This window comes from Bufo bufo, chromosome 9 (assembly GCF_905171765.1).
Source record: "Bufo bufo chromosome 9, aBufBuf1.1, whole genome shotgun sequence".
Lineage (NCBI taxonomy): Eukaryota > Metazoa > Chordata > Amphibia > Anura > Bufonidae > Bufo > Bufo bufo.
In genome coordinates, this window is record NC_053397.1 from 61,975,392 (window position 1) to 61,998,191 (window position 22,800).

Below are 22,800 nucleotides of genomic sequence, written 5' to 3' on the forward strand. Positions count from 1 at the left end.
ATAGAAGTTTTTATTTTTTGTCACAAGTTAGTGGAATATGAGACTTTGAAAGAAAAAAAAAAAAAAAAATCATCATTTTCCGCTAACTTGTGACAAAAAATAAAAAGTTCTATGAACTCACTATGCCCATCAGCGAATACCTTAGGGTGTGTACTTTCCGAAATGGGGTCATTTGTGGGGTGTTTGTACTGTCTGGGCATTGTAGAACCTCAGGAAACATGACAGGTGCTCAGAAAGTCAGAGCTGCTTCAAAAAGCGGAAATTCACATTTTTGTACCATAGTTTGCAAACGCTATAACTTTTACCCAAACCATTTTTTTTTTACCCAAACATTTTTTTTTATCAAAGACATGTAGAACAATAAATTTAGAGCAAAATTTCTATATGGATCTCGTTTTTTTTTCACTGAAAGTGAAAAATGTCATTTTTTTGCCAAAAAATCGTTAAATTTCGATTAATAACAAAAAAAAGTAAAAATGTCAGCAGCAATGAAATACCACCAAATGAAAGCTCTATTAGTGAGAAGAAAAGGAGGTAAAATTCATTTGGGTGGTAAGTTGCATGACCGAGCAATAAACGGTGAAAGTAGTGTAGTGCAGAAGTGTAAAAAGTGGCCTGGTCTTTCAGGGTGTTTAAGCACTGGGGGCTGAGGTGGTTAAGGCCGGATCCGGATTAATGCCTTTCAATGGGCATTAATTCCGGATCCGACATTGCGGCAAGTGTTCCGGATTTTTGGCCGGAGCAAAAAGCGCAGCATGCTGCAGTATTTTCTCCGGCCAAAAAACGTTCCGTTCCGGAACTGAAGACATCCTGATGCATCCTGAACGGATTTCTCTCCATTCAGAATGCATGGGGATAATCCTGATCAGGATTCTTCCGGCATGGAGCCCCGACGACGGAACTCTATGCCGGAACAAAACAACGCAAGTGTGAAAGAGCCCTTAGCCCCGCAAAGGACAGGAAGTGATTGGAGAGATTCGCCATACAACAGGGCAAAATAAGTTGTCGCTATATAAAAACGTGAAATAAATGTTTTACACTGAAGACACCGGCACAAGCAGAAAATCAATGAAAGAGACCGGTTTCTCCAATCCTGGCTTCTATTACCCAGGGTTTTATAAGGATGATGGATTACCTAGGTGTCAGTGTGACCCGTCTTCTCATCAGACATAATTACCTCATCTGCAAGCAGTGATAGTTCACTGCTGTTTGCTGCGTCGTAATCATACAGAACTCTGGCCCTTCTACTGCCACTCGCAGCTTTCAGCTCGCTGAAGCCTGATGTAACCACAGAATTGCTTGCAGCAGGTAATGGAGCGGAGGCAGAGACTGACGGGAGAGAAGCACTTTGCATAGTCGTTAGGGACGACTGATTATTGTTCGATGCAAAAGTTGATGGAAAGCTGAAAAAAAAAAATATATATATATATATAAATAAAGTGGCTACTGAACCTGCTGCACCAATAACGACATTTTACTTCAAAAATCATTTCTATTGTTTCACTTGTTGACAAGCGCTGTTACCATTAAAGAAAATGATGGCCCTTACTTCTCCTGACGTCTCCTTCACTGCACCTGTATTATACTGCACACTGGGGCGGACCCCTTCCAACCCTGTTACTTTAAAGGTTTTGTTTGGTAACTAGAGACTTTTTAAATTTGTTTTTAACCTTAGAACTTTTTTTTATATAAACAATAACAATATTCTCTTTTATTAAGGCTCCATTCACACGTCCGCAAGTGTGGTCCGCATCCGTTCTGCAAATTGTGCGGACCCATTCATTCTCTATGGGCAGCACGGTGGCTCAGTGGTTAGCACTAATGCCTTGCAGCGCTGGGGTCCTAGGTTCAAATCCGACCAAGGATAACATCTGCATGGAGATTGCATGTTCTCCCCGTGTTTGCGTGGGTTTCCTCCCACACTCCAAATACTTACTGATAGGGACCTTAGATTGTGAGCCCCATTGGGCACAGTTGGATGCTAATGTCTGTAAAGTGCTGTGAAATATAGCAGTGCTATATAAGTGCAGAAAATAAATAAATATGGGGACGGAATGGATGCTGAGAGCACACTATGTGCTCTCCGTATCCGCATTTCCGGAGCGCGGCCCCAAACTTCCAGTCTGCAGCTCCGCAAGAAAAGAGAACATGTCCTATTCTTGTCCGCAGCTGTGGAGAAGAATAGGACTTCTCTATTTAGCGCTGACCATGTGCGGCCTGGTGTATTGCGGATCCGCAATACACCGCGAACAAGTGAATGGACCCTAAGGCTCCATTCAGATGTCCGTATGAATGGTCCGGATCCGTTCCGCAATTATGCGGAATGGGTGCGGACCCATTTATTTTCAATGGGGCCGGAAAAGATGCATACCGTTCCTCGGCTGCGCAAAAAAAAAAATACATGTCCTATTCTTGTCCACAATAGCGTACAAGAATAGCCATTTTCTATTATAGTGGGCCAACACTTACGGACGTGTGAATGGACCCTTTTGCAGATATTCCCCCTGGTTGGGGAAGACTGCATCGAAACCTAGCAGCTAAATGTCCAGAGTCCAATAGCTCAGAACTGCAGGATCACTTGAAGTAGGTACCTTCACCACACCAATATTCAAATATTTAGATCCATGGTGCCAATAACTCAAACATAGAAATCCAAGGAAAGAGGGAATATTCCGTTATTCCTCATACATTCACACAAGATTGAATCCTCTCTTTTGTGTTTCTGGAAAGGAACATAGGAGATCGGAAATGTGGGAAGCATCGAAGATTTGATTTCAGTGATTATCTGTGTGAACGTACGGGGAGCCCATGAGGAAAAACGAACGCGCTTTCCTTGGATTTCTATGTTCGAATTATTAGCGCAGGTCACATACAGTGCACTGGAGAGACTAGTGCCATGCACGGGATGATCCATGGCCACAATGTCTACGTCCACCTGTGGGGATGGCAGCAGTAAGGCTGGATTCACATCATGTTTTTTTGCCATCAGTTTAAACGTATACAATTTTTTTAAAAATAAATTAACAGATGCCTCAGGGCCCTCCAAAGTGAGGTGAACGGCATTCCAATTACCAGTGCTGAACTGGGAGCTGGTGCCGGGAAGCAGGTAAGTCATTTTCCCTTTGCAGGTCTAGCAGAATGCAGAGGTTTGACAACCCTTCCCTATTTATGCGCAACTCTTAAGGGCACCATCACTAGTATGAGAGGTTCCATGAATATGATCACATCGCCCTAAACGGGTGTTCAGTGGGCAGCAGCACCAGCTAGCGTGTGTATCTCAGAGAATGCATACGATGATGACCTAGCTAAGGGCAATATATCAGGACGTGCATGTTCACTGGGCATCTGTGCCAACTGACGGAAGAAAAACATGCAGACATACGAGTTACGTTCACATCCTGTTCAGGAAATGCCTCACAAGTAAAAGCAGAACAGGTTCACACATCTCTATGGGCCAAAGGGTTATACTACGGTACACAGGGAAGTGGTAGCCGGTGGGGGCAGGGCTCATGAATATTACAGACACATATGTATGCTGCAATATTAAAGATCTTTATATTGTTTGTGCCATTTTCCAAGATGCCATGCACTTAAAGGAGTATTCCCATCTTAGACAATGGGGGCATATCGCTAGGATATGCCCCCATTGTCTGATAGGTGCGGGTCAGAGAACGGAGCGGGGAGCACTGTGGCTGGAGGACCCTAGATTTCCCTGCTTCCGTCCACCACCAAGCGCTAATCCCCACTTCTCCCATAGAAGTGAATGGGAGCGTGCCGCGCATGCGCGGCCCATGTTCCCATTCATTTCTATGGGGCAGACGGCAATAGCCGAGCCAGCGCTCGGCTATTTTTGGCGGCCCCATAGAAATGAATAGAGGGCGGCTGCGTATGCGCAGTGCGCCCTCCTTCACTTTCGGGGCTCCGTTCTCGATATAGGTGTGGGTCCCACCCGCACCTATAAGACAAATCGGGGCATATCCTAGCTATATGCCCCCATTGTCTGAGATGAGAAAACCCCTTTAAATACAAATTACCTAATGGAGGGCAGCATATTGTAAGGACAGATTCACTTAATTAAGAAAATGAAAATACCTAAATATTACTTTATTATAAAATATGTTCCCAAATACCTTCCATTAGTTATAATGGCTCGATTTGTCTGGGAAGCAATCATTAGGAGAAATAAAATGGCCGCCGTCCTACTAGTACACACAAAACCTGTCCTACTCACACAGCAGGACACATCATCCCTACAGAGATTCGGCTGAAGATCATATTAAACTGTATTCAGGACCATGATCCCTGCCAATAAGAGCAGAGAGGAGAGGAGGATGAGGCAGGTCTTTAGCTCAGTGTTGTGAAGTAACTTGTCTTCCTGTGTGATTAGGACAGGTTTTGTGTGTTCTAATAGGATGGCGGCCACTTTATTTCTCCTAATGATTGCTCCCCAGAGAAAACGAGCCATTATAACTAATGAAAGGTATTTGGGAATATATTAATAATAAAATAATATTTACGTATTTTCATTTTCTTAATTCCTGGAGAACTCCTTTAAAAGGGGTCTGTCTCAGTGGCCAATTCTGTTTAAGATTATACTGAAAGTGGAGATCAGCACTGAGCCACATACACAAAATACCACATTCACACCACTGGTACTTACCTGCCAAGCTGTTTCTGAAGATCCAGCATATACTGATAGCATTGGGCGAAATAGGTCATCTGGGCTTCCACAAAGTCATTCAGACAACGCAAATGATGTGCCTTTATGGGAATACAATGCATTATAATATCATATTATCCTCTCAAAGAGAAGCTAACAAGACAAGCATGGCTGCAAGATCAACTACGGCCTACACGAGGATCCAAGAAAGACAGACAGAAGAACATGACAATATATTTTATATAAACGCACAAAATCAGGATCGCGTGCGAAAAATCCGCACCATAGGTCATGTACATTGTATTCTATGAGAATTTGAAATTCTCATGTACATGATGCAGATTCTTTCCTGCGCGGATTTTGACTTGCAGTGTGAATTTTAAAATCCACAGCATGTCAAATTATTTAAATTTTTCCTGACCGGATTTTCTCCATTCACTTCAATGAGGAGAGGAAATGTAAATCCACACCAATTGATGCAGATTCTCCACACAAATCCTGAACGTGTACATTTACCCTTAAAGGAAAATTCTGGTGGTAACCAAAGTTTCCTATTGTTGGCAAGTTTACAGGCTCCATAGAGAATCGTCCCTGTAAGGGTACGTTCATAAAATGTGGATTTAGGCACGCACTCCGCACAGATATCCTTGCATAAACTGCATCCATTTCCTAACCCATTGTTTCCAATCTGCGCTGATTTTTTCAATAATACAAACTTTTTTTTTGAAAAAAGTTAAAAATAAAATAAAAAGACCCCTCTCCCTCCCAGATAGCTGAGAATCAGAGTGAGGTACAGAGATAACATGAAAGGTTAAGGTCATCCCTTTGCCCTTAGATCTGGATTCTCCTCCTCTCCCTTCTTGTCCCATTCGTCCTCCTCCCAACAAGCTGAGTTAGCATATGTAGCTTTCACTTCAACCTTGTTCAAAATTTTAGATTGTGACTCTAGCTCCATTCCGGCCTGAGAGGTGGCCTTCAGTAGTGGTTCCCCTCTGGACTCCTGCAAGACGGTACAGTCCTGTCCTGTTTGACGAACCCTGCTCAGCCCGATCAGCTGGGGAAGGGTTATATCTATCATTTTTCAATTATTAGCATGTATTATTGTAAAGATATGTGTTGGTCTTCTTACGCCAGTGGCTGACATTCCTCTGTAAGTCCAGGTCAGGGGATACTTACATGTGTACTGCTTATGCCTTCTAGCAGCAGACGTGTAATCTCAGCTTGCCGGTCAAATTCACTTTGCGTTATTCTCACTTCCTGTTCAGCCTTGAGAAAGAAAACCGCCATTAGAAACATGTCTCGTGTGTATTTTTCCAAAGGCAGACGGCCCCAGTAGTCATGGGCACACAGCATCCAATTACGTTATGTTCTCTGCTAGTTAACTTGCACAAGATGTGACGACCCGTGTCCTGCTCCCACTAACCACGGCTCACATCAGGACGTGCGGCCTACGTCTGTGGTTTTCTGAGGGAACAGTAAACATGGGAGCTTCCCTTCTTTTTCACATACTCAAATGTTTTATTTCCAGTGGCTTACGCGCCTGTGGTGGGGGTTGGGCACACCGACCACAGACGCCTAGTAAATCACAACACTTTTCTCTGCTAGTTACGCAACGCATCTAGTTATACAATCCACATCTGCTCTGCTACGTCTTCTTCACTCACTATTTGCAGGAAGTTGGCTTCCAATTTCTTTGTCATAGGTAATTATCATGGTTATCCAGCGACCTGTGTGCCAGCATCTCACCAGCTTGAGCCTTATACAACATGCCATCTTTTGATGGAGTTTTTTTTTTTTTAACCCCAGTCTCTCAATGTTTTTCCTATGCTGAAGCATTGCTAAATACAACGTTGCCGCAGTTTTGGTGACACGAGAAGATACAGAAGCCTCAGATTTCTATGTGAGCCTCAGTTGCTGTGTTGCCCAAGCTTTACTATCACTGTGTTATGGACATTCCTCCCAGATATCATGAGCACCGATGCTTCTGGGTCATCATCAGCTCCTGTCCCACCCATTATGCCTTCATTATGCTGGGTACCCAGTGTCATTGTTGTCTGCCTATGACGCTTCGAGAGATGTGCGATAAGCTGCAATGCCTACTCTAGCTGTTGCTACGAGAGCAAGGGGGTATCCAAAACTAACAGACTTCCCTGAGTGGCAGACCCAAGGGGGTGATCATACTTACTTGGTCCTTCCCGCTGGATTCAGTCTCCATAGCGCCACAGCCAGATCATCATGTCCCTGCTGGTGGGTTGGGGGGTTTGCTTGACTGCTGCATCGGTGACCTGCTCCCCTTGTGTTACCTGTGATGCAAGGGGAGCAGGTGCCCGCTGCACCCAATGACTGGCTGCAGTGGTCATGTGCCCCCCTTGTCAACAGGATTTCACACAGCAGGGAGATGAAGAGCTGGCCAGGGAGCAATGGAGATATAACCCAGTGCAGGGACCAGGTAAGTGTGATTATCACAGCGGATTGGCCATTCTGGGTGGTCCGTTATAGTCTTGGATAACCCCTTTGCACTGGCTTTTGATGGGGGCAATTACCTCAAAGGGCATTCCTAGGAACGTCTCTTCCCGATAATTGCTATGTGCAATTGCAGCGTCCCACCAGTGTACGTGGACACTGCAAAAGCTTGTTATGTCATATGTTATATCATGCTGTATTTTATTCTTATGCGAAATCCCTGTTACCAGGCTGTCAGGTGCACTGCACACATTTCACCACTAGATGGGGGTAGCACCACAGTTCAGTGAGTTGTTTAGAGTGTGTGGAGGAAGAAGGAGATGGAGTGAGGAGCTAGGGGGATGGAGAGGTCCCCTTTCCTCTCAGCGCTCTCTTGGGCTCCACGGCCCAGAGGAGCCAATTATATCTCAGTGTCAAGTCAGGAAAATAGCCAGAGGTGAAGTCTGTATTCTATCGTCTACTCTTCCGGAGTGTCAAGTGGATTTTACCAAGTTGATTTTGGAAAAGACAAAGGAAGGACAAAGCCATTATTCTAGGCGCCTTTGTATCAAGGTGAAGGATTTATTAGCTCCCGGCAGCCTAACCGTTATTTTAAGGACAGATAAGATTTCTGTTGCATCACTTGTGTGTAGAAGATTAAGACTTGAACTACCTCCACTGAGACTGAAGCAAGGCAAAGAGCTGAATATCAGCGAGTACATAACTAGCTACTATAGCCTGAGACATAACTACATGTACAGCCTGTAACTGGGATTCATCACATCCAACCTGCATGTTTATAAGAGACTGTTTCATAACTGGATGTAAACTGTTGTCAAGACCCTGTTTATAGTAAAGTTCTCAGTTGGATTCAACTCTGCCTCATTCTTCTATCTCCATACTACCACCACTCATCATTTTGTACCACCAAGGTGCTGGCGTCACGACATTACCTAAGTCAGGGGCCCAGCCGCACAAGCACTCAAAAACCCAATCACCATCAAGGGTGCCTCGATCACCACCTGGCCGGTGTCCCCTGTAATAGAGTGTGCCCCGGAGAATCCAGTGCTGTTCTCCCCTTCACTGCACTGCTAGCCCAGGGAGGCGTCTGCTAAACCGTGAGTAACCGATGAACTGTTTGTACTCTTCGGCCCACCGTGAACCTCACGTGTTCTCCCCTGCGGACCGGCACGCTGCACAATTGCTTGTCTCCATACAGAGGAGGTGACTACTGCATGTAAATGCAGCTATCACCTTCTCAGACTAGTAGGCAATGGTTCAATCCCGATAACTGCCTGCTTAGTTGGCCCAAGAAAAGAGGCCTTTAGAGTCTGTTCCACCAATACCAGTAATTAACAGTGCCATTGTCAATGACGTATTAGCGAGAAACACATTACGAGTAGTTTACTTGAAGACTGTAAGTTGTCATTATGATAACTGCCTTGCATAAAATGAGAAAAATATGGTTTTCCAGGTCTGCTTAGAAGGTCTTTATTCTACTGATCAGGAGTTATGATAAACAGAATATTGGCACTACCTGTTGAGCATACATTGGTGCCAGCTTTCTGTAATTGGTGTCACTTGTTTATGCTTTTCTTATGTTTAGTCACTGAATAAATGGCAAATTTCCAATACAAAAGTGCAATAACCAAGAAAAACAAGTCTTCACTCAGCAGAATTTCCAGAGCTGAGGACTGGTATTTCCCTATTCTGGGGAAGAAAACAATGTGAAAACACATTTTATCATCTGTAAAACCGTTTTCTACAACAGAATGTAATCGGTGGGTAATAAGCAGCGAGAAGGTCTTCTTTTACCCAATTTGCCTCCATGAGGAAAAGATTGGATGTCCTAAGGTTCAAGTGAATTCACCTATATGAAGAAGAGCTGAGGGAGTCTATCACATCCCACCAGTCCCATAGATGGCTATAAAGAAGATGGCTACCAGTCCTAAGTGAAGGAGCACAATATATACTCACCTGGGTCACTTCATCAGTCCACATCTGACCAGCATGAAAAACACGAAAGACAATTTAATGTATAATACCAACATATTCTGCTCCCCTAAATTCACACTCTTTCAACTGGTGTAATTTGTAGAAATTTGATTCCAATATTAATTGGGAGGGAGGCTGCATTATTTGGTGGAGGAAAGATTTTCAGCTGCAATAAGGCTCCCCTAAAATGGCGAACCCAACAGTGATGTGAAGTGGTAGCACCTGAAGTTCTTCAGCATGTTCACGAAGACTGGATTAAAGGGGTTTTCCGAGATTTTAATACTGATGACCTATCCTCAGAATAGGTCATTAGTATCTTGTTGGTGGGGTCCGACACCCGGGACCCCCACCAACTAGCTGTGTGAGAAAGCACTGGCGCTCACAGTAGCGCCACAGACTTCTCATCGTTTTTCCTAGGCCAGTGACGACACGGTAAATTGGTCATATGGCCTAGGCGCAGCTCAGACCCATTGAAGTGAATGAGACTGGGCTGCGATACCAAGTGCAGCCGCTATACAATGTACGGCGCTGTGCTTAGTAAGCACGTAGAAGGATACGGCACTTACAGATGATCAGCAGGGGTCCTGGGTGCTGCACCCCCAATGAAAAGGATAGGTCATCAGCATCAAAATCTCGGACATCTCTTTTAAAGTGGTTGTCTCACTTCAACAAAATGACATTTACTTTGTAGAGGAAGTTAATACAAGGCACTTACTAATGTATTGTTATTATCCATATTGCTTCCTTTGCTGGCTAGATTCATTTTGCCATCACATTATACACTACTCGTTTCCATGGTTACAGACCACCCTGCAATCCATCAGTGGTGGTCGTGCTTGCACACTATAGGAAATAGCGTCAGCCTCTCTGGTGGCCGGGACCATGGGAGCACACATAGGCTGGTGCTTTTTCCTATATTATGCAAGCACGACCACCACTGATGGATTGCAGGGTGGTCTGTAACCATGGAAACAAGCAGTGTATAATGTGATGGAAAAAGGAATCCAGCCAGCAAAGCAAGCTATATGGATAATAATCATACATTAGTAAGTGCCTTGTATTAACTTCCTCTTCATGATAAATGCCACTTACTGAAGTGAGACAGCCCCTTTAAAATGTTTAACCATGTGCATCCGGCAGAATGGTGGACACACTGAATGTGTCATGTGAAGCATTTTCGGAAACTCTGACCTCGCTTAACTGGTAAACAGGTAAAGCTAGGTCTCAACTGACACTCCCAGTGAGTTTGTGTAAATTCTAGCCAAGGGTGATACATCACCCAACCCCATCCCATTGGAAAACCTGAGCTGAAATCAATATGGCGGATTTCAAAATGTTTCCTCCACCAAATAACCCAGCCGCCCTCCCAATTCATAGTTTCACATATTGGTAGTCAGTTCTCTACAAATGGCACCAGTTAACGGGTGTGTCCAGACTTTTGCCTCACCCTGTATTATGCTACAAGGGGACTCCAAGGAAATCCAAATCTAAGTATGAATCAAAAGCTTTTACAAAGTTGCCTTTTGGTAAGCAATGTAAACCGGAAAACATTGTATGCATATCAAAAGAATGAATTTAAATGGAACAGAACGAAACCATCTATCGGTCCATTATTATGGGCGGCATTTATCAAGCCCTGTGCAACACAAAAAAAATTGCATGTCACGTTGGTGCTAAATTTAGCAATTTTTAGGGAGTTTGGAGCGCCACTTGCCACTTTTCCAAAAGGTGTTTGGAGTGGGGAGAGAAGTAGTAAGTGTGGGGGCGGCCATAGCCAGTCCAACACATTGATTACAATCTAGAGGTAACCGGATATCTACACCAGCTCTCTCGCTGGCACAGATTTTTGTTCATGAACCTAGACAGAGGCACCACAATTAAGAGGTGTGCACCTGACACTAGCGGGACTAGATTAAGACCAGCATATAATACGCCAATATTAATAAATGTGCCAATTTATTTTAATATACCTTTACAGTGGCGGGAGCGCAGTTTTTTTTTAATAAACCGGAATAAGAAGAGGTAAAAAGGATAAAATTCTTTCTGCCTGCAGCCACCTACATCCACTGTTTAAAGGGAGTCTTTGACTAAGCAAAACTGCTGACAGCACTAGGTAGGGGTTGGGAAGAGCAGAACAAACATACATTTTGTGGCTAGTTTATTATAAGGAGTAGTGTGAATAGGAACTTTTATTCTGACCAGGCACTACTCCTGCAAGTACCCAGGGGGGGTGAAAGGCTCTCCGTATTGAGCTCCCCTCTCCTCTGAGTGACAGCTGTAGCATCCAACTAGGAAACCACTACAGCTGACACTCAGAGCAGAAGGGAGAGGCAGTTCAATGCTCAGAGCTAGTGATGAGCGAAGAGAGCTCCGGATCCTAGATCCGAAGTCGATTCGCTTAAAACTTCGGATTAATGCTGAACGGAGATCCGTCTCCATACAGCATTAAAATGTACGGCCTCCGATGAGGCGAAGTCAGTCATTCGCGAAGTCCCGCGAGACTTTGTTGAATAACCTCGGTATTTGATTTTAAAAGTGGAAAACCACTATAAAACTCGGATCTGAACTCGGCTTCGGTTCCGAGGTAACAGTCTAAACTGAAGCCGAATTCTGATCCAAGTTTTAAAGTGTCTACAGTATTTACACAGACCAATGTCTCTCCGTGCTTACAGACTACGAACCGATCCTATGTAGTCAGATCCTGCCAAAATAGATTGCTCCACTCACTCCGCTGTACAGAATGTACTCATTTGGCAGAAGACGGACTTCTAAACCATTTTTTTTTTTTTTTTTAAGATGCTGAATTTCAGCAGGATTCAAGCTGCACAACTGGCAGACTGACACTATTACGTTTCTAGCGGCTCTGTAGCTGTAAGTAGAGGAAAGCATATGCAGTATCAAGGAGGTAGGATGCATCTGAGAACGGTTAGGAACATAGGAACTCATATAAAAGTACTTGTCTGGGTCACCAGGTCCCTCCTGCAGGGCAGCGTGAAGATCCTCCTATAGAAGAATGGAGAGTGATACTGCAGTTTGGCTGCTCGCAGTGCAGTCATTTTATACGGCGGCGAGAAAAAAGAAAAGATATACACATGGTGAACAGCTCGACATACCATAGATGAGACACTACAACTCCCACCCTGACAGCTTAGGTATGCAGGAAGTTGTAGAGCCCCAAAAGCTGAATGGTGCTACCACTGAGACGTACTGTCCTGCGGACATGGGAGGGTTGGTCTATGGAACAGAGGGATAGCCCACGGACTATGAAACACACGCTGTGGACGGTACAACAAACCTAGACTATAACGGAGGAGACTTGTCTATAGGTTGGACAATGAATGTGGGTTCTCTTGCAGTGAAGCGAGATGACCGAGTATACCAAGTTCTGGCATATTGTGTAAAAAATACTAATAAAAAAAAAACAGTGCACTTTTCGGTTGTATGGGCAATAGAGCATTATAGATCTGGTCTACAATTTTTTCAGATAGTGATTCAAACTGCACGATTTTCCAGGAGACTGTGAACGAGGCCCAATACAATGCAAGAGAAAGCACAGTAAATCAAATGAAGATGGGAGCCCAACAAACCTGCAGCCACTTTACATGCAACACGCTGAGCATGTAAGAGAAATTTACCATAAAGCCGCCATCCCGCACAGGCTCGGATGTGCTTAATTGCTTAAGTGCACACATACAAAGACAAAAAAAAAAAAATTGACAGTAAAGTAAGAATCTGTTCAAGACACAAGAAGCAGAGAAAGACATTACAATCAAAGTGCAGGTACGCAGGAGACATGTTCATTACCTTCCGCAGATTGCAACTGTGCAAACACATTGGTTGTCAATGCAGGAAAATAAAAATCTTACTTCATAACATATGCATTTCTGCAGATTAAATGCTGCAAGTGGAGGGAACTGCTTGTGCCGTGTCCACAGTAACAAAGGATTTCCTTCTTCCCCAATCAGTTAAAGGGGTTGTCTTATCTCATACAATTGTGGTATATTGCTAGCGATGGGTGGCAAATCCTAGCAATACGCCTTTAAAAGGGAACCTGTCATCAGGATTTTGTGTGTAGAGCTAAGGACATGGGCCGCTAGCACATCCGCAATATCCAGTCCCCATAGCTCTGTGTGCTTTTATTGTGTAAAAAAAAAAAAGATTTGATACAAATGCAAATTAACCTGAGAGGAGTCCTGTACGTGAGATGAGTCAGGGACAGGACTCATCTCAGGTTAATTTGCATATGTATCAAATCTTTTTTTTTTTTACACAATAAAAGCACACAGAGCTATGGGGACTAGGTATTGCGGATGTGCTAGTGGCCATCTAGCAACCCATGTCCTCAGCTCTATACACAAAATCCTGGTAACAGGTTCCCTTTAACTGATTGGGGAACCCCTTTAATTAAGACCTTATCACAGAGTTCCTATTGTAGTGCTTGAGGCCTTTACGGTCCTGATTTCATAAGGCGGCATACAAAGGGGTTTTCAGATGGATTCTATATGAATCAGACAGAACAACAAATGTGGCATGCTCTACGGCAGGGATGGCCAACCTGTCGCTCTCCAGCTGTTGAAAACTACAACTCCCAGCATGCAAAGACTGCCTACAGCTATCAGCCTACAGCAGGGCATGATGGGAATTGTAGTTCTACAACAGCTGGAGAGCTGCAGGTTGGGCGTCCCTGCTCTACGGGATGTTGTGTGTACAGAGTAGTCCAGGGGAGGACTCAAGGGCGGACTAGCAACTTAAATTGGCTCTGGAAAGCACCTAAAAGTGGCCCAACCAAATGGACAGCAGGTAAGGCTACACAAGTAGGTTCAGCCATACACCTGCAGTGCAGGCCACAGGTCTCTTCCAGCCAGAGGCCTTAAATGCCTGCGTACCTATGTCATCTGTACACTGCCTCAGACTTCAAGCCTAGTGCCCTGTTTCCTATGAGGGTGAACAGCAGGGTAGGAAGCCATTGGGCTCCTGTGCCCACCACAGTTCTCAACCTCAAACACTCAGTGTAGCTAAAGGCTTACCAAACTGATAAGAGAATATGGCTTAAATGAGGGTTTATGAGGTCAAGAGATCAGAGATCAGGGGCCCGAGAAGTGATCCTCTGCAAACAGACAGATTTTTAACCATTGTATTTAAAAAAATAAAATGACTGAACATTTTTAATAAAGACCAACTGAAAAAGTGATAATTTTTTTAGCCGCAAAATCACAAAGATAAATTGGCTCGAAGCTGTTCACAGCCTTAAACGGTTGTAGTGTGTGACATGGAATCACAAAGAATCTACTTTTAGGACACTGATGAACAGATCACACAGTAGACGTTCCCATGTAGTGGGCACGGCGCACACAAGTGGCCCCAGCATGGTTTACTGCAAATTGTCAATTTTTTCAAACTGATTGGTAATGGCGGTGCAGTTTATGGATCAACCGATTGTGCAACTGCCTGCAAAACTGTGTGCGAGACTGTTAAAGGGGTTGTCTCATATCTCGGTTACTAAGGAGAGATGAGATCCCGACCATCTCCCGGCCAGGAAACAGCAGAGCGCTCCGGCGCTCTGCTGTCTCAGTAGCTCCTATTGCCGGGCACGAGAGCTACGGAAACAGCGTAGCACAACAAGTTATGCTTTTTCTGAGTTAGGGAAACAGCAGAGCTTGCGTTTGGCTGCACTGCGGGTGCTACTGGGCACTCATTTATTTTACATGTTTCACTTGTAATACCACGTGGTTAATAAGGGCATAACCACAAAGTGCCATGTTATGCAGAGTCACGTGTACCTGAACCTCAACGTGTGAATGTGTGCTTACTATACACCTCCATCAGTATGACCTCTAATGCATTGCTGGAAAATCTTAAGGATTTAGAAGTAACATAACTAAACAAAAAGGAGGTCATCCCGTCATCATTTACACAGGGACCACACACAAAGCCACGTAAATCATTGCTTATAGATAAGCAAAGATAAAAGACTGAAATGCTGATGTGGCCATCGCAGTAGAGAAATGATCCTGACATTTTACAGGATCCTTCTAAATGCCAAATACTGGCACACTGCTGAAGGTGGCAGAAATCAGCAGTGTGCCAGTACACCTCTGGCTCAGTGTGCCAGTACACCTCTGGCTCAGTGTGCCAGTACACCTCTGGCTCAGTGTGCCAGTACACCTCTGGCTCAGTGTGCCAGTACACCTCTGGCTCAGTGTGCCAGTACACCTCTGGCTCAGTGTGCCAGTACACCTCTGGCTCAGTGTGCCAGTACACCTCTGGCTCAGTGTGCCAGTACACCTCTGGCTCAGTGTGCCAGTACACCTCTGGCTCAGTGTGCCAGTACACCTCTGGCTCAGTGTGCCAGTACACCTCTGGCTCAGTGTGCCAGTACACCTCTGGCTCAGTGTGCCAGTACACCTCTGGCTCAGTGTGCCAGTACACCTCTGGCTCAGTGTGCCAGTACACCTCTGGCTCAGTGTGCCAGTACACCTCTGGCTCAGTGTGCCAGTACACCTCTGGCTCAGTGTGCCAGTACACCTCTGGCTCAGTGTGCCAGTACACCTCTGGCTCAGTGTGCCAGTACACCTCTGGCTCAGTGTGCCAGTACACCTCTGGCTCAGTGTGCCAGTACACCTCTGGCTCAGTGTGCCAGTACACCTCTGGCTCAGTGTGCCAGTACACCTCTGGCTCAGTGTGCCAGTACACCTCTGGCTCAGTGTGCCAGTACACCTCTGGCTCAGTGTGCCAGTACACCTCTGGCTCAGTGTGCCAGTACACCTCTGGCTCAGTGTGCCAGTACACCTCTGGCTCAGTGTGCCAGTACACCTCTGGCTCAGTGTGCCAGTACACCTCTGGCTCAGTGTGCCAGTACACCTCTGGCTCAGTGTGCCAGTACACCTCTGGCTCAGTGTGCCAGTACACCTCTGGCTCAGTGTGCCAGTACACCTCTGGCTCAGTGTGCCAGTACACCTCTGGCTCAGTGTGCCAGTACACCTCTGGCTCAGTGTGCCAGTACACCTCTGGCTCAGTGTGCCAGTACACCTCTGGCTCAGTGTGCCAGTACACCTCTGGCTCAGTGTGCCAGTACACCTCTGGCTCAGTGTGCCAGTACACCTCTGGCTCAGTGTGCCAGTACACCTCTGGCTCAGTGTGCCAGTACACCTCTGGCTCAGTGTGCCAGTACACCTCTGGCTCAGTGTGCCAGTACACCTCTGGCTCAGTGTGCCAGTACACCTCTGGCTCAGTGTGCCAGTACACCTCTGGCTCAGTGTGCCAGTACACCTCTGGCTCAGTGTGCCAGTACACCTCTGGCTCAGTGTGCCAGTACACCTCTGGCTCAGTGTGCCAGTACACCTCTGGCTCAGTGTGCCAGTACACCTCTGGCTCAGTGTGCCAGTACACCTCTGGCTCAGTGTGCCAGTACACCTCTGGCTCAGTGTGCCAGTACACCTCTGGCTCAGTGTGCCAGTACACCTCTGGCTCAGTGTGCCAGTACACCTCTGGCTCAGTGTGCCAGTACACCTCTGGCTCAGTGTGCCAGTACACCTCTGGCTCAGTGTGCCAGTACACCTCTGGCTCAGTGTGCCAGTACACCTCTGGCTCAGTGTGCCAGTACACCTCTGGCTCAGTGTGCCAGTACACCTCTGGCTCAGTGTGCCAGTACACCTCTGGCTCAGTGTGCCAGTACACCTCTGGCTCAGTGTGCCAGTACACCTCTGGCTCGGCTTGTCTGTATTTTCAATAGGGAGAGAGGAGAAAACCTCTGTCAGACAACTCAGCTTTTTCAAGGGGGGTATTATCACCCACATGGTTAAGTATTTTTTGTATATATGTGTATAGGAATTTTTTCTATCATGTATTTTTGAGCCATAGTGGTTTTGTTGAACCAACCTTGTTTTTAGTGACCAATCATGAATATTGCACCTGCACTTTTCAACATATACCGACAGCCCACCATCGGTCCTCTTGGTTTTTAATATTTTAAATGTATTGTGGCCTGTGTTAATAGTTTTTTTTGTGGCTTGTGCTAATCAGGTCTCTATGTGATTTTCAATAAAATTATGCTATTTTGTGATTACTTTAGTCTTATACCGTATGTGTTTTTGTACTTTATTGACACATTTTCTTCGGTTGGTTTTCATGATATAGTTAGGTGTGGGTCCTAAACTTAGATTTTTGGGCTATATATAGGTTTCTAATGTGTAAGGTGACCTTAATTTTAAGGGTGCCATAGACTTTAATACAGTGGGGCTGGGGTACATGGGCAGCATCTCCTTTCTTCTTCTCCAAATCAACATGGCCAATCATATTATAGTGTATACAGACTAGAGTGTCCCCAGATTTAGAGGATGGGAATAAAAAAAAAAATGTCCTCCTGTGGTGCGCTTTTGTGGTACTTAAAAGGGCATCAGTCAGCAGATTTGTAGCTATGACACCGGCTGACCTGTTACATGTGCGCTTGGCAGCTGAAGACATATGTGTTGGTCCCATGTTCATATGTGCCCGCATTGCTGAGAAAAATGATGTTTTATATATGCAAATGAGTCTCTAGGAGCAACGGGGGCGTTTCCATTACACCTCCTAGAGGCTCTGCTCTCTCTGCAACTGCTGCGCCCTCTCCACTGTGATGGATACGGTCAGGCAGGCATGATGATGCTTTCACTACCTGGCCCTGTCAAAGTGCAGAGGGTGCGGCAGTGGCAGAGGAAGCTGAATCTCTAGGAGTAACAGCAACGCCCCCATTGCTCCCAAAGACTCATTTGCCTATATTGAAACATCATTTTTCTCAGCAATGCGGGCACATATGAACATGGGACCAACACAGATGTCTTCAGCTGCCAAGCGCACCTGTAACAGGTCAGCCAGTGTCATAGGAACAGATCTGCTGATAGATGCCCTTTAAAAATATACCTTTATAAGACAAGAGAAAAATGCCTCACTGACCATGCTTTTCGGGGGTTAAAAGAGGACGTGGTCCCAATTAATGCAAACCTGAACAGCTAACAGATTACTTCCTTTCATTAGAACGCACAACAAAAGGCAGGAACACACGCTGAGAATAATAGACATAATAACGCAGGTAATTACGGAGATGTCATTCCCAGGCAGGTTGGAGAATGCCATGTATTGTGCCGGCCTGCTCTGCTATACGTTGCCCTGCTCACCGAGGAATCTGGGACCTTCCAATTGTTCACCACAAAGCACACATGTTGTCAGGTCAGCAATTCCGTCTACTTAACCACAGGGAGCAGCAGTGACGGGTTTTTTCCACTTGTTTGTCATATCATCTACTTACCGAAGCTCTGGCTTCTGCAACTTTTGCCTTTTTCAATCGGGTCTTTGCAGCGTCCAAATCCAACCTCTTATTCTGCAACAGCTTCCGTTCTCTCTGAGGAAAGTGAAAATACAGAGGGAGCCGTGTTACGACATCTCTATTGCATAATGGCTCAATAAGCAGTACGGAAAATAAAGAGAGGAGGAAAACTGATGCCAAAGTTCATGGCGCCGTTGATTCTGCAGCGCAGCAGCTTGTAGGATTTTATTCTATGAACACTCAAGAAACAAAAAACAGGAAAAAAATATAAAGAACACGAGGGGCCCTCTGGGGACACCGCTGGGTTTTCTCACAGCACATAGATTTACGTGCCCGACCACATACAAACAATACATACTGTCATAGGGTGGTATTTTCCAGGAAACCCTTAAAGCTGCCAAGGCATGATGGGAGCGGTCATAAATGTGATAATGCACTGTTAAAGGGGCTGTCCATTCTCGCTGTTCGGGTCTATTCTCACGTCCGCACTTTGGGTCCAGATCCATTCCGCAATTATGCGGAACGGGTGCGGACCCGTTCATTTTCAATGGGGCTGGAAAAGATGCAGACAGCACACTGTGTGCTGTCCGCATCCGCGCTTCCGTTCCACGGCCCCGAACTTCGGCTCCGCCCAAAAAATAGAACATGTTCTAATTGCAGACAAGAATAGGCATTTTCTATTATAGTGCCAGCCATGTGCACATGGCCAGTGTCAGTGTTTTGCGGATCCGGAGACGTGTGAATGGACCTTACTAAGGTGAGATGGGACTAAGCGCCGACCATAGGAGTGGGCCAGTTTTAGTATCTCCCACTGCCCTATAAACAGAAATGGCGTACTTCTGTAGCATAGAAGCTATGCAGTCTCCAAGTTAGTATAACAGAATAGAATAGGTGCTACGTTGTTTCCCTAGATCCTATGCACTGTAATGGGTGCTACTGAAACCAAGGAGCGATGGCCCGCTCCCATTTCCCAGCCACCTGGTGGTCGGTGCTTAGTCCCATCCTCGCCCTAGTAACGGCGAGATGGGACCCACCCCTTTAAAAGGGGTTTTCCAACAGTTTTTTTTTATTGATGACCTATCCTCTGGATAGGTCATCCATATCTAATTGTTGGGGGTCCGATACCTGGGACCCACACAGATTATCTGGTTGAGAAGGCACGGGCACTCTTAGTAGCGCTGCGGCCTTCTCTAGCTTTGCCTAGGACATCTGACGTCACGTTCATCGGTCACATGGCCTATGTGCAGCTCAGCCCTATTGAAGTGAATGGGGCCAAGCTGTGATACCAAGCACAGTCTCTATACAATGTACGGCGCTGTGCTCGGTGAGCTGAGAAAAGACTGTGGCGCTACCGCAAGCACTGACGCCTCCTCTAACAACTGATCAGCGGGGGTCCCTGGTGTTGGTACCCTCATTCAACTAAAGCAGCCACGGCTCATTACGACATGGACTCCAAGAGACCTGAATGTGTCCTGTGGTATCTGGTACCATTAGCAGCAGTCTGTTCCGCAGTCCTTTTATACTGATTTCTCATTCTAAGGATCAAACCAGACAGCCCAGCCTTTGCTCCCCAAGTGCATCAATAAGCTCTGGATGCTCATGACCCTGTCATGGGCTCACTGATTGTCCTTCCTTGGACCACTTTTGATAGATACTAACCACTGCATGCTGGGAACGCCTCACAAGACTTGTCATTTTGGAGATGCTCTGACCCTGTCGTCTAGCCATCACAATTTCTTAACTCGTTCAGGTCCTCTTACAGGCCCATTTTCCTGCTTCCAACAAAATCAACCTTAAAAGGGTTTTCTGAGATTTTAATACCGATGACCTCTCCTCTGGATACGTCATCAAAAAGGTGAAAGCAGTCGGCACTCCTCTGGCAGAGTCGTGGTGCACGCGTCCAGGGTATGAAAAGCCCACTTACAATATGGAACAGAAGACCGGCACTTCACAGGTGGAATCTTCAAACTTTTATTTCAGCATAGGAGGAAATAGCACAGATGCGACACGTGTTTCGGCTCAGGTGTGAGCCTTTGTCAAGCATAATGAACTATTGCATGAAACACATTTAAATAGGCCGCCTACATGGGCGTCGAACGTGATGAAGTCACATCACCATGGGAACGGAGATACAAATCATAAGGTGCAACAATTCTCTACATTGTTGCAACAAGGTACTATGCTGTATGTGATACAATTACATCTTTAAGAGTAGTATTGGATACGTCATCAGTATCTGCCTGGTGAGGGCCCAACACCCAGGACCCCGCAATTAGCTGTTTGAGAAGGCACCGGAGTTCCTGTGAGCACTTCAGCCTTCTCGCAGCTCACCAAGCACAGTGCCGTACATTGTATAGCGGCTGTGCTTGGCATCGCGCACAGCCCCATTCATGTCTACGGGGCCGAGCTGTGCCTAGGCCACGAGACACATGAACGTGTCTTCACTGGCCTAGTGCCGATGCCTTCTCAAGCAGCTGATCGGTGGTGGTCCTAGGTCATCAGTATTAAAGGGGTTATGCAAAGCCTATAATGCCCGGGCCCCTCACACAGGTTGTACTTACCTTGCTCCCCAGCTTCTGATGCCTGCACAGCAGCCGAAGCAACTCCCCGTCGCATGGATCAAAACATCCGGCAACGGGGGGGTTAAGCCAGTAGCAGGCCGCTACAGGGACGAGCCTTCCTAGCGGTGATGCTAGGGAGGCTGGTCACCGTCGCGGCCTGCCATTGTGTCACGATCTTTGTTGTGCGCCGTGACACATCAGCCTACATGCTGGTTGCCAGGAGCAACGCGTTGTTGTCGCAGCATGTATGGGCTTTGCTCTCCTTCTCCTGGTTCCTCCCCTGTCTGGTGCTGGAGGGGTTAACTTCCTGGCTGGGTGTGGCCACTATGGTATTATCACCTGTGGCTTCCAGTTGTACTCAAGCCTTTGTTGGTGCTGGAGCTTTGCTCCTGTCCTGGGTGTTTTATCTGCCCAGTCCTTGAGGGCCTCCTAGTGGGACATACTGTCATGGTGGGGAATGGAGGGAAAACTCTCCACCGTACAATGAGGAGAAGACAGGATAGCAACTGGGCCATGACACAGGGGAAGGGAGCAGGTCACCTCCTAAGCCGCCCTGACTCCTAACCGTAAGAGCAGACCTAGATGGTAGGTGGGCTCATACGCAGGAACCTCGGACCCCGAGTCGCCCTGATGATCCCTGAATAAAAGGGAGCAGGAGACGACCTGTTCATCCTAGACGCGGATGAACAGGAGTCTCCACAGGCCTAGCTGCAAGGAAAGGGAGAGCCAGTGAACAGCCACTGGATCGGCAGGTAAGAGCCCAAAAACAACATGCACTTACCTGCCGCAGCCACAACACAGACCGTGACACATTGGCTACCCCCCAAATCACCCCCATCGCCGGATGTTTTGATCCGCGTGACGGGGAGATTCATTATAGTGGTTGGATAACCCCTTTAAAACTCAGAAAACCCCTTTAAGAATTGACTAACCAATCCTACCCATTGAGAGGTGTCATTGTCTCGAGATCATCACTGTCATTCACTGCACCTCCCAGTAGTTTTATTGCTATGGCTGCTCGGTGTACGTATGTACAGTATAAGGCAAAGGTGACGACGTGTGCAAATATGTTAAAAGGAGGCGTCTCATGGAACAAAAACGTATCCAAATACACAACAAGCATGTAAAGTTCCATGACAATCCCTCGCTATTAAGTAGTCATTTTTCATCAGAAACCCAGTAGTTTATACTTTGTAGTAAGAACATGTTAAATAGGAATATGACGACTCAATGAGTCACTGGACAAACGGCGTGAATTCTGCACATAGAGCTCCGGCCTGTGATATACTTACCAATATGGTTTTATAATCTCCTTCTATAAAATTCCTCAAGGGAGTGAGAAAGTTAATGGCTCCAGTCTGTACAAGCTCCCGGTGAGCTCCTCCTATTCGTCTCTCTGTTTCCCCACATTTAATAAGAGCATTTCCTGAAACACAAAGACGAAACGCGTTACCCTCAGAAAATAAAATGAATGTAGTGCTGGCATACGGGGGACCTCTCACTCCAACTCTCAGCATCTGACCCACCAGGAATGCTTTATTAATGGACGCCTTATTCAGCAGTTTGATTACACGTAATGACCAAACGCTCCAGACTGAGAAAGTCAGCAGTATCAGGACTCATGGACACGACCGTATATATTTTGCCAGACCCATTGACTTCAATGGGTCTGTGGTCCACATTTTGTGGCCAAATATAGGACACGTTCGTGAATGCGGAAAGGGAACGGATCATCTGTGTGCTTTCCGCATCCGTATGTATATTCTGCAAAAAGATAGAGTATGTCCACAAAATGCGGACCACGGACCCGTTGAAGTCTATGGGGAAGATTTATCAAACTG

General features: G+C 46.0%; 1 protein-coding gene across 1 annotated transcript in view; it reads right to left on the reverse strand.

Annotated features, from left to right (window-relative positions):
- Nucleotides 1-22,800, reverse strand: part of SH3GLB1 (SH3 domain containing GRB2 like, endophilin B1) — a 66,315-nt gene that overhangs the window by 17,299 nt on the left and 26,216 nt on the right. Inside the window, exons 4-8 of the mRNA XM_040408844.1 lie at nucleotides 22,252-22,385; nucleotides 18,381-18,473; nucleotides 5,837-5,926; nucleotides 4,661-4,761; nucleotides 1,178-1,403 (exon numbers count right to left, since the gene is read on the reverse strand). Coding sequence (XP_040264778.1) covers nucleotides 1,178-1,403; nucleotides 4,661-4,761; nucleotides 5,837-5,926; nucleotides 18,381-18,473; nucleotides 22,252-22,385 — 644 coding nt within the window. The remainder of the gene's footprint in view (nucleotides 1-1,177; nucleotides 1,404-4,660; nucleotides 4,762-5,836; nucleotides 5,927-18,380; nucleotides 18,474-22,251; nucleotides 22,386-22,800) is intronic.